The 16,232-nt window shown below is 42.8% G+C and overlaps 1 protein-coding gene across 2 annotated transcripts in view; it reads right to left on the bottom strand.

The window, feature by feature from the left end:
* LOC109877959 (VPS10 domain-containing receptor SorCS3) overlaps positions 1-16,232 on the bottom strand; it is a 205,722-nt gene that overhangs the window by 101,793 nt on the left and 87,697 nt on the right. For both annotated transcript variants that reach the window (XM_031799705.1, XM_031799706.1), the window contains exon 2: positions 4,300-4,367. In XM_031799705.1, coding sequence (XP_031655565.1) covers positions 4,300-4,367 — 68 coding nt within the window. The remainder of the gene's footprint in view (positions 1-4,299; positions 4,368-16,232) is intronic.

Below are 16,232 nucleotides of genomic sequence, written 5' to 3' on the forward strand. Positions count from 1 at the left end.
CACAATAAAAAATATTTTGCATCTTCAAAGTGGTAAGCATGTTGTGTAAATCAAATGATACAAACCCCCAAAAATCTATTTTAATTCCAGGTCATAAGGCAATAAAATAGGAAAAATGCCAAAGGGGTGAATGCTTTTGCAAACCACTGTACCGTTGCCCCACCTCTTATTTACTGACCCCTGCCTGCCTTGACCTGTCTATTGCCTGCCCCTGTTGGATTATTACACCATTGTTTAATGGTTGAATTCAAGAAGTTTAAGCACCCTATAAATCATTGTTTTTGAAACCAGTGGACAGCCAGTCCAAATGCACACCAAACCAAATGCACACTTGCAACAGCTGCATATTGTGGATCCAAGCCTATGGAATAAAAGTGGGGCTTTTAATGCTCCATCTAATTCATGCTGATAAAAAAAATCCATAGGCCTAATGGATACATGCTCAAACTTGCACCCTTTTGATAGAAAGGGGGAATCTGTAGTTGCTACATCCATTTTTGGACTTATAAATAATGTATAAGTCCAAAAATGGATGTAGCAACTACAGATCGTGTGACAGTTATCCATTGATTCTTGAAGAATATAACTTATACATGGCTCATGAGCTTACTTCAACTGTCACACTCCATGAGAACCCAAAATATAAGCTTGCTTTACCCCCAATTTTTGTAAACAGTGTAAATGTAAACAAACACTGTATAGCCTCATAACATGGTTAAAACAATGCTTTTAATATCATGGATGTTCAACACTTGCATCCATAGCTCTGCCTATTAATCTGAGAGTGGTTACATTTCTCCAGGTCCACCCCTCAGCATTTTACCAAAACAGATGCAGGGTGTCCGTTTTGTTATTGTTTCATCTGTGGATTTGCCCTTTAAACAGCTACATATTATCAAGATATGAAAGTGTCACCAACAAAAAGGTAAACAATAGGACTATAGCAAATGCAGCAAATGGCATTCATTTTTCACATGTAAATAGCACTTTTCAGTAGTGATCAAAGCATGCCATTACATGAGCGCAGCATTTATTTATTAGGTCGAATTAATGATTCCATTCAGTCCTCCAGGACAACAAAATCGTAAAACCACAGAGTAGGCCTTGCTAATACGTCCTTCGTTTTGGGGTCATGCTCAGGTAAAACAATTTGGCTAATCTATACTTCCACATTTCCAAGTCCTATTGTTGAAGATCAAGGGGTATAACATTTATTGTAATGACTAGAATACTGATAGACTTAGGTTTTTAATGTAAATATATAATTTAATTGTATTATTATATGTGGTAGTGTCACAATCGTTATAATAATGAATGTCGGACCAAGGTGCAGAGTATGTTGAGTTCCGCATGTTTATTAAATAAAACTCACAAAACAATAATCAATAAACGAACAATGAACCGTGACTAAGGAGATGCTACGTGCACTAAATAAAAAATGCAACTTAAGTATGATCCCCAATTAGAGACAACGATTACCAGCTGCCTCTAATTGGGAATCATACACAAACCCCAACATAGAAAATTAAACCTAGAACCCCACATATAAATAATCAACTAGACTAAAACCCCTAGTCACACCCTGACCTACTCTACCATAGAAAATATAGGCTTTCTATGGTCAGGACGTGACAGGTAGAAAGTGATGGGTTAGAAGAAGCCTACATAACCAACCTGTAAAGTAAGATTTAACATCCATATATGGCCAGCTATGTAAACTTTAACATTGATTCATCCTGAAATAGATGTCATTCAATTGGTAACATATATTTTTGTCATCTTCTAATGCCTCTTATTTTTTAATATATTTTTGAACCTTTATTTAACTAGGAAAGTCAGTTAAGAACCAATTGTAATTTAGAATGACGGCCTACACTGGCCAAACCCAGACGACGCCCTATGGGACTCCCAATCATGGCCGATTGTGATACAGGGGAAGGTCATCTAAAAGTAACAGAAAGTAATCAGACTACGTTACTGTCGTGTCATGACTATAATTAATGTTTGCATGTTATTTTCTAAACTGATTACATACCACCTTCAATCGTATAACAATTAATTAAGTAGTAATTTGGGGCACCACAGAAAAAAGTTATTTAACCAGTTACTATCTCCCAACTAAACTCTAAAGATATAAATATATCTTACATTAGTCACAGTCAATTAATTCATTGTATTTACCTTCAGTCTCATTCTGAATGTTGCAAACTCTTGGATATTTGCATGAACCCTAGAATAAATGATGAATCAGCTATACACAAATTGGCTTAATTATATATTAACTAACTAACTAAATAATCACGCAGAATTACATAAACACACAAACAGGATAGCTCACACATTGATCACTAGACAATGCAATGAAAAGTCCCTCGTGGACTAACCTGATATGATGGCTTGGTAGACAATGGAAAGGGGTGGTGGCAAATAAAGAGCGGGAAAGACAGTGGGAGAGACAGATAGTGGGCTTATTGTACATACATGTGAAAAATACGCCCATCGTAAATATGGACAGAGAGTTTCAGAGTTTCTAACCATTCGTACCTTTCAGCTCACGTTGCATGTAACTGGTCTATAGAGTTGTAGCCATTTCAACGTGGGGACTCCCGTCCTCCAGTCCTTTTAAGCACTCTGGCAAACGGGCCGTTCTATGACGTCGACATAATGTCTGTGCTCACGTGGGTGCGGTAACTGACTGGTTCAAACTTTTATATGAAAAACAATTCTAATTTAGAAGGCACATTTCATCTTCTCACATCTTCTCATATTTAATCATATAAGTTCCACAACATTTAGATGTAAATCTGATAACTGGGAAATATACACATTCAGAGATACAGTTATGTTGTTATACCATCCTTAATGAGATCCCAAAACAACAACTGATCTGACAATTGTTCTTTCAGTACCCAAGGGCTATTCCAACTGTTTGGATTACAGAAATAGTGTTTCATTATTCAACCTTTTGATGTTACCGTTTTGGTGGGAGGAATCTCCTTGTAACAAAGAGGTTTCTTTCCCCTCCTCCTGCAAAGCCCAGAGGGAGAGTTTCTACAAGGTATTTACGACAGTCATAAAACGGCCAACTTCACCCCTCTCCTCCTCCATGGGAGAGAGAGGGCGCTGTAGAGTGGACCCACTGTAACCTGATCCTTCAGATCTTCACAGGTGAGTCATGACATTACTGAGTTTCGGTAATCCAAAAGTTACGTTACTGATTACAATTTTGGACAGGTATCTAGTAACTGTAATGGATAGTGTTGTAGCTGGCAATCTAAACAAGCCCAATTACTGGAGTCTGTACTGGAGTCAAACATGGTGCAGTATTATGTGTAACTAACAATAATACAAATATGAATTGAAATGAAATGAAATGAACAAAAAAAGATGAAGATTGAATCCTCCCTTGTTACACAATGGAAAATAAATGCTGTACTGAAACACATGGAAAAAAAACAAGGGTTTTATAGTTTTCACTAAATGTAAGTCTTGGAATAACAAAACACAGAACATTAAATTAGGAATGTCTGTTTCTTCCCTCTCTCTACTTCCCTCTCTCTCCTTCCCCTTCTCTCCTTCCATCTCTCTTCCTTGTCGTCAGTCTGACTCACTCAACAGGAGAGTTAGCTACGCACGTCACAGTCTAACTATCTGGGTCCCACAAACACACCGAGAGCCGCATCGCTATAATCTTACAAGAATCATTCAACTTTCATTGTGTTGACACACACAATTGCCTGAAAGGACCACAAGCTCTTACTGTGTCACCACTACAGTTACCAGCAAAAAGAACAAGAAAAAACAGTAACGAAAGTAATGAATGAAGACAACCTGTCCGGTACACCGGTACAAAAATATATTGATGGTGGTAATGCTCATAGCTTCCCATTGACTCAAAGGGGGCTTATATCATTCTCCTTTTGTCAGTGTATTTTTAATGCGCTTGTGTTACTCAGTGTTGTTTTTGTGTTAGTCTCCCTGGGAAAGTGGAAGGGGGACAGAGGTACATCAGTGGTACATCATGTTAAACATGCAGTCACAAGAGCAGAGACTAGTCATTGTTCACCTGGGGCACCCTGCCCAATGCTCAGTAGTGCAATGCTGCTTTGTATCTAGCAGTCTTGTACAAAGCAGTGAGGGAAGAGAGAAAGAGAAAAGGGGTAGGGAGAGAGAAAGATGGAGGGGCACTGCACTATTGTTCCTATGATGATTCTGAATACGTGTCAGGGGAGGGAGGGAAAGAAAGAGGGAGAGAGGAAGTGAGAGAGAAGGAGATATGAAGAAAGGCTACTGTCTTACCTCCACAAGGTGCTCTCTGTAACACTCCCCAGGTGAAAGTCGTAGAGTTTGGTCAGAATCAGGATCACCTGGAAACAAAACAGACATCACAGGTGTTATAAGTATGTTATAAGCCTTTAAGAATTGCCACAGGTTATTCTCTGAGAAGACAAGAGAGACTTGGCACACTTATGTTATATTCTCTTAGAAGAACACCAACCTACGTATTCTATTAAAAAACAATCAAAACCAGCATAAACAACAAAAACAAGCATGATCCTGCAGTCAGCCCCTCTGTTCCCATAGCTTTGGTCAGATTTGATATCACAACAGAGGACCAGAGAACTCGGTGTTTTTTGGACTCGGTGAAGCCTGAAGTGGCGTCCATCACAGAATCCAAAATCAACCCCTATAACTCCTCCTAGGCTGTCATGTAGGAAATGTTCAACTTGTAGTGTATTTAACATTTAAAAAGGCTTATGAAGTTTGCAATGTAAAATATATATATATATATACTTATAATTCACATAATCATTTACATTTCCTTGTGCTGCAGGATTATATTCCTGTATTCCTGTATTCCTGTATTCCTGTATTCCTGTATTCCTGTATTACTGTAGGTCCAAGCTGTATGGCAAAAATCCCCCCCCCACCTATTAGAAGGCAAATTGTTAAAATGTTATTACCATTCTGCTTAAACCTATCCAGCCTAACCTATCATAGATCTACAGAAGAGGCTAGTGGGTAGAAAGGGCCAAGGGATTGATTTGGAATTCAGCATATGGTAGGCTATAACCTGGGCACATATGGAGTCTGTGGAGGAGACAAACGAAGAGTAATATTGGGAAGACAACACTGTCTTTATATAAATGCCACAACAGCCAGATGGTCACAGCGTTACTAACGATTTACATTACCACCTCCGGGTTGCGTCGTTAATTCCAAGGTTGATGCTGGAATTTGTTAAATACAAGAACATGGAACAGAATGACTCGAACCTTAATTACTTACCATTTGTCACGACACAGATGACTTGAAAGTGCGCACGGAGGGATGAGTTTTTACATAATAAATGCTATTTTCACAGCAGTCGCTTTGTTATCTAACGTTTCAAACCAAATAGAATCTGTCTTTAATTATTTATTTGAATACTTGTCTCTTGTTACCGTCCCCCGCTTTGCGCCAAGCGTATGCTTCCTTAAAGTAAACCGACAAGCCTGACTTGAGTCACTTCGCTGCAAGGTGATTCGCTAGCTGTCTCTCTTCATCTTGCCTGACTACATTTAGAGATATGCATCAGGAAAATGGAACTCAGGAGGGAGAAGGGAATAAAGCCTACACCAGTTGTTAGATCTGACCTCGGTGGTTCATGTGTACAGGCTCCAGGCTTGGCCTCACTAGCCTGGCTAGGCCTTAAGAGCCCCAAGGACTGGCCTGGACCTCACTGGGGAGCCACTGATGGTTCTCTCTGAGAGACGGTGCCACCACCCCGGGGCCTCTCTGCTCCTCCTAAGACTGTGAGCAGATGGTTCAGGCCAAGCAAGATTGCACTGCCAGAGAGGGCAATGTAGAGAGAGAGGAATAATAACGTAGAAGAAGGAAATTGGATTCATGCCATGCCTGTAATATGCAAAGCAAAACGGAGCTTTTCTTGGAGTGTTGATAGTGAGAGTGTGTGTGTGTGTGTGTGTGTGTGTGTGTGTGTGTGTGTGTGTGTGTGTGTGTGTGTGTGTGTGTGTGTGTGTGTGTGTGTGTGTGTGTGTGTGTGTGTGTGTGTGTACGTATGCATGTGTGTGTGTGCGCTTGCATGCTCCTGTGTATGGAGATTTCTGAAGGGGTCTGATGTTTTGTCAGACAAGCTTGCTCTCCTCTGCCAGGGGGTGGCACCACACAGACAGGAAGCAGTCCCCCTCCATGACAGCATGAATAGAAAATGCACATTGAATAACTGGGGCACCAGCTGAAATCCCAGAGAATACTTTTATCCTGTCAGCTTGTATCACCGTCATGAAAATCATAATCATGTCTCCGAAATGCCACAAACGGAATACAAACGGTGAAATCAATAAATGTGGGGCGGTTGCAAAGAATACTGAACATTCAGCAACTCCTTGAAACATATTGTCAAGTTTGTTTACATAATGCCGATCTTTGTTGGTTCTGTTTAGTCGACTGACAATGGATTCAATGCAATACGAATGACACAAACTGTAAAGAATTACATTTCACTAGGCAGCCTTTTTTCAAGTATACTCTCCCCTCTTCGAAAACCCTAATTGACCGGCAATGCATGGAAGAAAATGTCAGCTTGTTGCCTCGCAATTAACCAACTGTGGTGAAAACATGTTATTTGCATAACTAAATGTCCCATGTCCACAAAGACCCAATTCAAAGTAGCGAACACAACTTTGAATGCTGATTTAGCTCTGCGGCACGCTAATGATAGGTCACTAATGACTTTGAGAAAACAGTTCATATCTCCTCCAAGCCAATCGGAAGTTTAATTGTATTAGCCTCGCAAACTGCTGGTGTCTATCGCCGGGGTCAAAGCTATGCGGCACGGTTACAAGGACACTAAATTAACTGTGCTTTTCAGCAGTGAATAGTGAATGAGTATCTAGTCCCTCAGGAGTGTTAAATCAGTGTGGTGTGGTGGAAACGCCTGGCTAATAAAATAACACCTCAGAATGTCTGTGTCCTTGTGGATAAACTGGCGCAGAATTGCGACCACAGTGTTGCACCATTCTTGCAATAACCACACAGTAGCGGCGTTATGGAACATATCACATAATAATCATTAAAACATGAATGTAGTAGTAGTTGACCATTTGCTGATTATATCTTATTTTTTTCTTGAGACACGTGCATAGATGTAGGTTAAGGAGACCTCTGCCTGTTTACACAACGATTCCTCTCATTCAAAGACTTCAGTATCTATTCTACTTGATTGCACACTTAGAATTTAGCTACGGCGCCTTCAGAAAGTTTTCATACCCCTTGAATTATTCCACATTTTGTTTAGTTACAGCCTGAATTCAAAATGGATTGAATATATATGTTTTCTCAGCCATCTACACACAATACCCCATAATGATAAAGTGATGTCACTCTACTCCCCCTCTGGCGTTCGCATCCCCGATATACTAACCACTTCATCATGAGGCACACCTGGACTCCATTACCTCACTCCCTTAGGTTCTTTCCCCAGTCAGTATTGTTTATGTGTTTATGTGTAGATGCCACTGCTATATTGTCTCATTCCATGTTTGTTGTTTTATTAAATGTAACACCTGCTTCTCGACTCTCAGCGTCTTCGTTACAGACTACTGACTCAAACAATGGAAGCAGCAGGAAAACAGAATATGGGTCGATGAGCAGGGATGCCTTCTTCCTCAACACCACAACCAGCTGGCACAACTGGGGACGGCTATGGAAGAGGTTCTTTGCAGTGTGCAATGTCTCAAACATACCTTGGAGTCATTGCAGTCAACTAGCAGAGGATATTCTACAGGCAGTTGACCCAACAAGCCAGCACAACAGCCCATTCAGCAACCCGCTCAGGTCAGAGATGCTCGTTTGTCCCCCCTAGATGAATATGACTACAACCCATCTACTGTAAATGCCGGGGTTTCCTACTTCAGTGCTCCCTCTACTTTGCCCACCAGATGGGAGCCCCTACAACCGAGAGGTACAAGGTTGCCACTGTTAATTCTCTGCTGACTGGGAGGCCGGCTACGGCCATCTGGGAGAGAGGAGAGGAGGAGCTAGATTCAAATGAGGGGTTCATGGCTCTGATCAAATGTATCATCGATCATCCAAAGGAAGGCAGAGACGGGGGTGAGCGCCTACTCCAATTGCGACAGGAGGAACAGACAGCTGCCGAGTACACTCTCACCTTCCGGACAGTAAAAGCACCCAGTGGATGGAATGAGCCGGCGTTTCCTATGCTATTCGGAAGAGGGCTGCGCGAGCAGGTCCAGAAGGAACTAACCTGTCGAGACGACAACCTCTCCTTGGATGCACCTCTCATTGGACCTCGCAACGGCCATCCGTCTGGATAACCCACTTTGGGAGCATCGGTACTCTCATCGCTTCTCTCCCTCCCTCAGTGAACACTCTGGATCAGAGCCTGAACCCATGGAGGTAGAGGTCACACATCTCCCTGCGGCAGAGCGACACAGACGGAGACAGATGGGGCTCTGTCTTTATTGTGGTCAAGGAGGGCACCAGCTCCAGTGGTGTCTGTTACTTTACAACGTTGGGATCCACAAGAGCAGAGGGATTGTCACATGATCTCCCAACTCCTGGGACAGGAGTGAGTATTCCCTCTTCATCACTTTCTGCTAAACCCTTGTTGGTGTCCATCACACTAGTTGATGTCCCTCATGTACTCTGTCACCAGCCTTAGTGGATTCCGGTGCCAAGGGGAACTTTATTGACCAGACCCTTGCCTCCTCTCTTAACATCATCTCATACCCGCTCTCCTCTCCTTTCCCGGTTAAAGCCCTCAATAATAGGCCACTATGATCAGGAACCATCATACACATCATCCAACCACTCCCCCTCACTGTGGAGTCTATTCATCAGGAGAACATCCCCTTCTTCATCACCTGTTCCCAAGATCATCATCGGCCTCTTTTGGCTTCAATGCCATAACCCCACCATCTCAATGTCGAGGATGAAAATCACAGACTGGTCACCTGTAAGCCGGAGGACCTGCTTCCCCATCCCTGTGGTTCCACATCGGTTGAGAGTTCTGTGGTTACCCTTCAGCATAACATCCTGGAGGTATATCAGGACCTGCAGTATGTATTTTCCAAGACCCATGCCACCTGCCTCTAATCGCCCCTGGCACTGTGCCATCAAGCTTGCAGGTTCTGCGCCCCTGCACAGACCCATCTAGCCTCTGTTGGTGGCTGAGACCCAGGCCATGGAGGAGTACATCAAAGAGGCACACCAACAAGGTTTTATCCGCGCGTCCACTTCTCCTGCATTGGCTGGTTTCTTCTTTGTGGCCAAGAACGATGGAGGTTGCGTCCTGTATTGATTACAGAGGATTCCATGAAATCACCACTCAGTACCATTAACCTCTCCTGTTGGTGCCAACAGCCCTCGATCAGCTCCGCGGGGCCTGGTTCTTTACCAAACTGGACCTGCGGAGTGGCTGGAGGGCGCAAGGACCCATTCGTCATTCTCACGAACCATCGGAACCTGGAGTACACACGGACAGCTAGGAGTCTGAATTGACACCAAGCAAGGTGGACCCTTTTCTTCACAAGATTTGACTTCACGCTGACCTATCACCAAGGTTCAAAGAACACCAAAGCCAATGCCCTGTCCAGTCTCTACAATTTGGGAGAGGGTCCTGTCCAGAATGTATCTATAATCCCATCCTCTACAGTAGTAGCCCCTGTGTTCTGGGACGTAGATGTAGACATCTGCCAGGCTCTGGAGAGGGAGCCCACGCCCAATAACTGTCCTCCTCCTCCTGAGTGCATCTACGTTCCCACAGGGATAAGGGATCGGCTGCTGACCTGGACACACACAACTGTTGTAATTGGACATCCAGGTATTTCTCACACTACCCAATCTATCTCTGAAAAATACTGGTGGCCCACCTTGGCGCAGGACGTCTCTCACTACGTCAACTTCTGATCCGTATGTGCCGCATCCAAATCCCCCCGTAACACTCCAGCAGGGAAACTCCTTCCCCTTCCCGTGCCTCAGCATCCCTGGTCTCATCTATCCATCTCCCCTCCTTTGACGGTTTCACCACCATTTTGGTGGTTGTGGATAGATTTTCAATATCCTGTTGTTTTATTCTTCTCTCTGGTCTCCCTACTGCTCTCCGGATCGCCGAGGCACTAATCCAGCAGGTCTTCCGGCATTATGGCCTTCCAGAGGACATTGTCTCCGACCGTGGCCCCCAATTCACATCACAGGTATGGAGAGACTTTATGTCGAAGCTTGGGGTCACCGTCAGCCTCACTTCCAGGTATAGGCCTCAGTCCAATGGGCAGGTGGAGAGGATGAACCGGGAGCAGGGAGAGTGGGCCCTCTCTCCGCCCCTCCTCTCTCTCTCCGTCTCCTATCTCTGTCTCTCTTCTCTACCATCTCGCTCCACCCATCTCTCTCTCTTCCTCCCTCCTCTATCTCTCTCCCTACAGCAAGGAGGAGGCCTAATTAAAATCAATTTATATTTACTGAATGCTCGTTAAAGCGGAAGGGTGGTCTGTTTGGATTTTGAATTAAATACCTTCCATGAAATGCAAAGTGAGAGAGTTCTCACCTAACTATTGGTTTTTAAAACGTGATCGATTGATCACACCACTGTCATAGGCTATTACACAAATACACCTGAAACATACACAACACAGTCAATATTTATTTTCATTTAACTAAACCATCTCAAGAGAAATGGCTTATTTTCGTAAATTTGGAAGATGTTACCTTTCACACCAACAGAAATACACTGGTTTCCATATGTTCCCATTATATGGCACATTCCTACACAACCTTCTTCTATCTTTATCTGAGGGCATTATGTGGTGGCATTCCACTTCATAATCACCTGTCATAAACACTTTCCAATTTCTACTTCAATGTCCAGTGATAGAAGAGTGCTACCATAACAACTTAAATGTTTCTGAAATGTCCCTGTACATTCACAGGGACAGAATGATTCTTCCCGGTGCCCTTTTGGATCGATATTTTCTGGAAACCAAAGAGTAACATTTAACCAGGCACAGCTATCATTGGGATGGATACAACTCTCTACCAGACCATGACGTTTGGTGAGACTGGGTCACAGCTGCTGTTGCTCACAACAAAGTCACCATGACCAGTTTGTACCCTATTGTCCAAACTGGAGACATATCCAATATGTCTCATCATTAATCATCATCTCATCAGACACAGACATAGATCAAATGCTAGGTATAACAGCAGGCATAACAACCTAACAAACATATGAGTTTACTGTACAGCACAAACAGATCAGAGTCAGACTAATACAACCCTAATCCCTGGCAAACAGGAACTCTGGAAAAGCTAACTTAATGCTAACTTAAATTGTCATCAAAAGTGTTCTTTCAATACTCTCTGTATCTGCTCTGTATGTTTGACATTTCCAGAGTGAGGGCACAAGCTGTGTCTTTCTCTTATATTACATTACGGTCACCCTTTTTTCCCTTCCCATGGGGCAACTGTCTCGCAGGCTGGCGCTAGGTCTTGGAGCTAGTCAAGGGAATCAAACGCTACCTGGCTGCCCAGTAGAATCCTTGGTGGGGATTTGAACGTGCACACTGAGGAAGAAGGATAAAAGCACAAGCCAGGCCTGGCGGACCCAGACACTCTCCCTCTCTGACTCCATCTTATCTTCTGTCTTGAGTGGTGATATATCTCCTTCCTTTTCTCTACCTTCAACTTTGAACCGTGAACCTCTGACCAGAGACTTCAATGTCTCTCCTGGTACATTAATCACAGGACAAGTACTAAAAGAGTAAAGGAGTAAAATACAAGAAGGTTAAGGAGTAAGAGACAGAGAAAATGCAGGATGATGTGATGTGAGACCAGGTTTGGAGATATACTGGGGCGTTGGTATGGTCTAATGCACAGTGTTCATCAGGGTAGAAGACATAAGTAGACTAGGGTCTAAGAACACGGCCATAAGTGGAGAGTTCACTACAATAGAAGTAGCAAGACAACTGAATGGTCTAAATATATTCTTCAAAGTGCAATTAGATTCAATGTCAACATCTTCTATGACCGAACACCTCCTCCACCCACTGCAACAAATCCCAAACACTTTCCCTTTACATTTAATTTAACCACACATATCATTTGTGGTTACTGAGACATATTCTACTTTATTAATCAAATAAGGGACAGGAATTAGTTTGGAGTCTTTTCTCATCTTCTCTTTTTTTCACAGCTCTGGCATTTTCCTCTGTTCCCCCTGTCAGGCAGAGAAGAGGTGAGGGAAAGAGGGAGGGAGTCTTTCTTCACCACAGGCATACCAGTGTGTGTCATTGTCAATCTTCCTCAGAGGTGACATGATGAGGCGACAGAACCTGATTAACTCGGAGCGGCATCTCATAATTATATTTTTTCAACTTTGTTCTTCCTGTCAGTCACCTAGCTGTATCCAATATGGAGGAGGAGTTGTTAAAAAATAAAGATGACCCTTTTCAAAGTGGAGTGTTACCGATAGTGTGCCGGTGTAGTCATAACATCTGTCAGGTGCAATTAAAAATTCAATATGTTGTCCTTTTAGTGGCCTGCATTGAGATATGGTTTCTCCCTCAGCAGGTGACACCGGGGGGAATGGTCACTGTCATCCATCAACCAAGTGATCCATTGGCTCAATGTGATACGGCCCACCAATAACGCGGCTCGACTTGGGGGGGCCACCCGCCAGCATTAACATCCTGATAAAACAGTGTCAGGGTAGTAGACGACGGCTGGTGTGTGTTACCATGCCAATCCTCTCCCACCATCCCACCAGTCACGATGCCATCCATTATTGCTATTTGCGACTGTTTATGATTGATCAGCCATTTTGGAGAATCGCTTTGGCAGTTGTTGTTCCCTGCACTTTTTGTGATTTATGTCTTTCCAGAGTAAACGATGAGAGATGTTAGCGATTCACAGACCCAAAGGGGATGAAAACAGTGTGTAAATACACTTACTGTAACACAGTCTGTCTGTCACAGATTCATTTCCATTATCTTCCCCTGTTGAGAGACATGGTCCTGAAAGCAAATCAGTAAATTATTTAAATGGCAGCAAATTAATATCTAACTCCATACTTACAATTCAAAAGAGCCCTGTTGGTTAAAATAGACCTGGGAATTACTAAATCATTTAACTGAATTTTGGAGTGTTGAGGATAAGAAAACAAAAAAGTGTTTTTAATTGTGAGGAGATTTAATTATATGAGTCACGGAAATTATTGTTCAATTAAAGTGCAATTTTTTCTTCTTAAAAACACAACTAAGACAGAACCAACAGAAATATTACACCGAATATTATCACGGTGTCCTTATTAGGACTGCATTCTGTAGATTAGTGACAATTTGATGTTAGGTAATATATGCATACAGTTGAGGTCAATTGGTAAACATGGTGACTCAGTCATACAGAAAGTCACTCTTCAGCTGTCATGATTGAACACAGGCCCTGAAGGTCTATCCATTGGCTCAGGTCTGGCATGGTCACTTATACACTACTTATCACCCAGTTCCAGGCAGCCCTAAGAAATAGTTCTGCCATTAGTTGCCTAGTATGATTAATTCAGAAATCCATGGTCATCCAGCGACCTCACAGGTCGATGAGTCACCCCAGAAATGCGGACTAGGCCTGGGATACGCTCGCAGGGTTGTAGGGTCACTATGGAGGTTCACAGAAAAAGCTGTGGTGATTTGGTGAGATTTAAGGTCAGTTATGCCTACAGTGTAGTGGGGACAGCCAATAAAGACCGATTAGTTAGAGCCCCTGGAGCTAAAGGCTAGGCAGTCTGCTCTTGAGTCATGCGGATGAACAAGGTTCAATATATGATCCATCACATCAGCATCAAAAAAGATGTAGGGTTAGCTGAACTGTATACTGTATATATCATTTAGCTGTGGCGATAGACCTACAATTTGACCCCTATGAGCACTAAAGGTCATGTGAACGTTTTAAAACATTTATTTCCGTGATACAGAAAGTAGCTTGAATTGTCTAGCAAAGTGTTGGCCCTACAAGAGAACATATGCACTATATAAAGGTAATTTAAACCTCAGGTATCCTTACAGGACTCTAACTGAACAGTCATCTAGTGAAGTTGCAATACTCGTGTGTTAGAGAGACTCTTTATTAACCATTTTGAAGTCTAAAAGGTCCCAGCCTTGGAGGGGAAAAGATAAAACCCAAAGCCCATGTTCTAATTTTGATCATCAGACTTTTTACCTAGCAATTAAATTGAGCATGATAATAAGACAATGTGAGAGCTCTGCTCCTTTCTTCTCCCTCTCTCTTTCTGAGATTTCTGCAGCGGAGTGGAGAGGGACATGGGTTTATTAACAAGGATCTGTCAACGTGTATACGTTAAGTAGCTCTTCATTATTCTCAATAGAGCACTCAAAAACGAAAACGAAACTATTTCAGAAGTCAGCTAACAAGTAAAGCTGGGAGATGTTCTACACTGCTGACGAGAACAATAGGTGCTGAAAGAACTTAAATGCTCATTTGAGAAAGTATAGCTTACTAGTGTTGAATAACGAAAGATTACAAGTACTGCATATGGATTGTTCTATAACACGACAAATAACGGTCTTCTTTTCTTTTTATTCAAGGCTTTATGTGTACTAAAATATATTCCACAACAAACTCAAGCCCATTCAAAGAACACGCCATTTTCTATAATCATCTCGCCTAATTCTTTGAAATATTATTCTAAAGTAAAGAATCACTGCTTATGCAACCCTTTCATGTAAATAACACGCCTGCAACAACTAACCGGCCCAAATCACAATCCTCCAAGCTTGTATTATCTCCTTTGGCACATCAAAATACCTAAATACCAGGCCTCCTGTTGTTGTGAGGCTCTAATCGACTTTATAGCTCTAAGTGTGGACTAGAAAATAAAGGATGTGCTGTTGAGGGAGGTGAATTAAGACTATTAAGTCTCACGAGTGGCTTTGATTCAGTCCACATGGGACTGTGTGCTGTGCTTCTAGATTTTCAGCATGCTACGGAGATAAGGCCACTGGGCTTAGACTGATTATTACAATGAAATGCACATTTATTCTCTTTGTCAGAGGCGCCCCAGACCGAGTCAATGCCTTTCCATGAATCCCTATTTTCTTAAAGGGATATTTTGGGATTTTGGCACTAGCATGCTGGGATGGTAAGTTGGTGGTTGAAGATATCCCTCTAGTGGTGTGGGGGCTGTGCTTTGGCAAAGTGGGTGGGGTTGGGTGGGCCTGTTTGTCCCTGTCCGGGGGTATCATCGAATGGGACCACAGTGTCTCCTGACCCAGCCTTCAGTATATATGCTGCAGTAGTTTGTGTCGGGGGGCTAGGGTCAGTCTGTTATATCTGGAGTATTTCTCCAGTGTCCTGTGTGAATTTAAGTATGCTCTCTCAAATTCTCTCTTTCTCTCTTTCTTTCTTTTTCTCTCTCGGGGGACCTGAGCCCTAGGACCATGCCTCAGGACTACCTGGCATGATGACTCCTTGCTGTCCCTAGTCCACCTGGCCATGCTGCTGCTCCAGTTTCAAATGTTCTGCCTGCGGCTATGGAACCCTGACCTGTTCACCGGACGTGCTACCTGTCCCAGACCTGCTGTTTTCAACTCTATAGAGACAGCAGGAGCGGTAGAGATACTCTGAATGATCGGCTATGAAAAGCCAACTGACATTTACTCCTGAGGTGCTGACCTGTTGCACCCTCGACAACTACTGTGATTATTATTATTTGACCATGCGGGCATTTCTGAACATTTGAACATCTTGGCCATGTTCTGTTATAATCTCCACCTGGCACAGCCAGAAGAGGACTGGCCACCCCTCATAACCTGGTTCCTCTCTATGTTTCTTCCTAGGTTTTGGCCTTTCTAGGGAGTTTTTCCTAGCCACCGTGCTTCTCCACCTGCATTTCTTGCTGTTTGGGGTTTAAGGCTACAGCACTTTGAGATATCAGCTGATGTAAGAAGGGCTATATAAATACATTTGATTTGATGTGATTTGAGATAATCATAGACTTCCAGTCTTGGCGGATTCATTCGACACACCGTTCACAACAAGCTTGGTTAATACAATGGATGCTCTCTGCAAAGCGTGATTTCGATGTTGTAGCTACACCGGGATTTCAGGAGGGAGAGAAAGTAGGGGAGAAAGTAATATATTGAGAGAAAAAACATCCATTTGGAATACATCAACATCAGGGACGGATATCCTGCAAATGCCAA

The sequence above is a fragment of the Oncorhynchus kisutch genome, linkage group LG20 (genome assembly GCF_002021735.2).
Source record: "Oncorhynchus kisutch isolate 150728-3 linkage group LG20, Okis_V2, whole genome shotgun sequence".
Taxonomy (NCBI): Eukaryota; Metazoa; Chordata; class Actinopteri; order Salmoniformes; family Salmonidae; genus Oncorhynchus; species Oncorhynchus kisutch.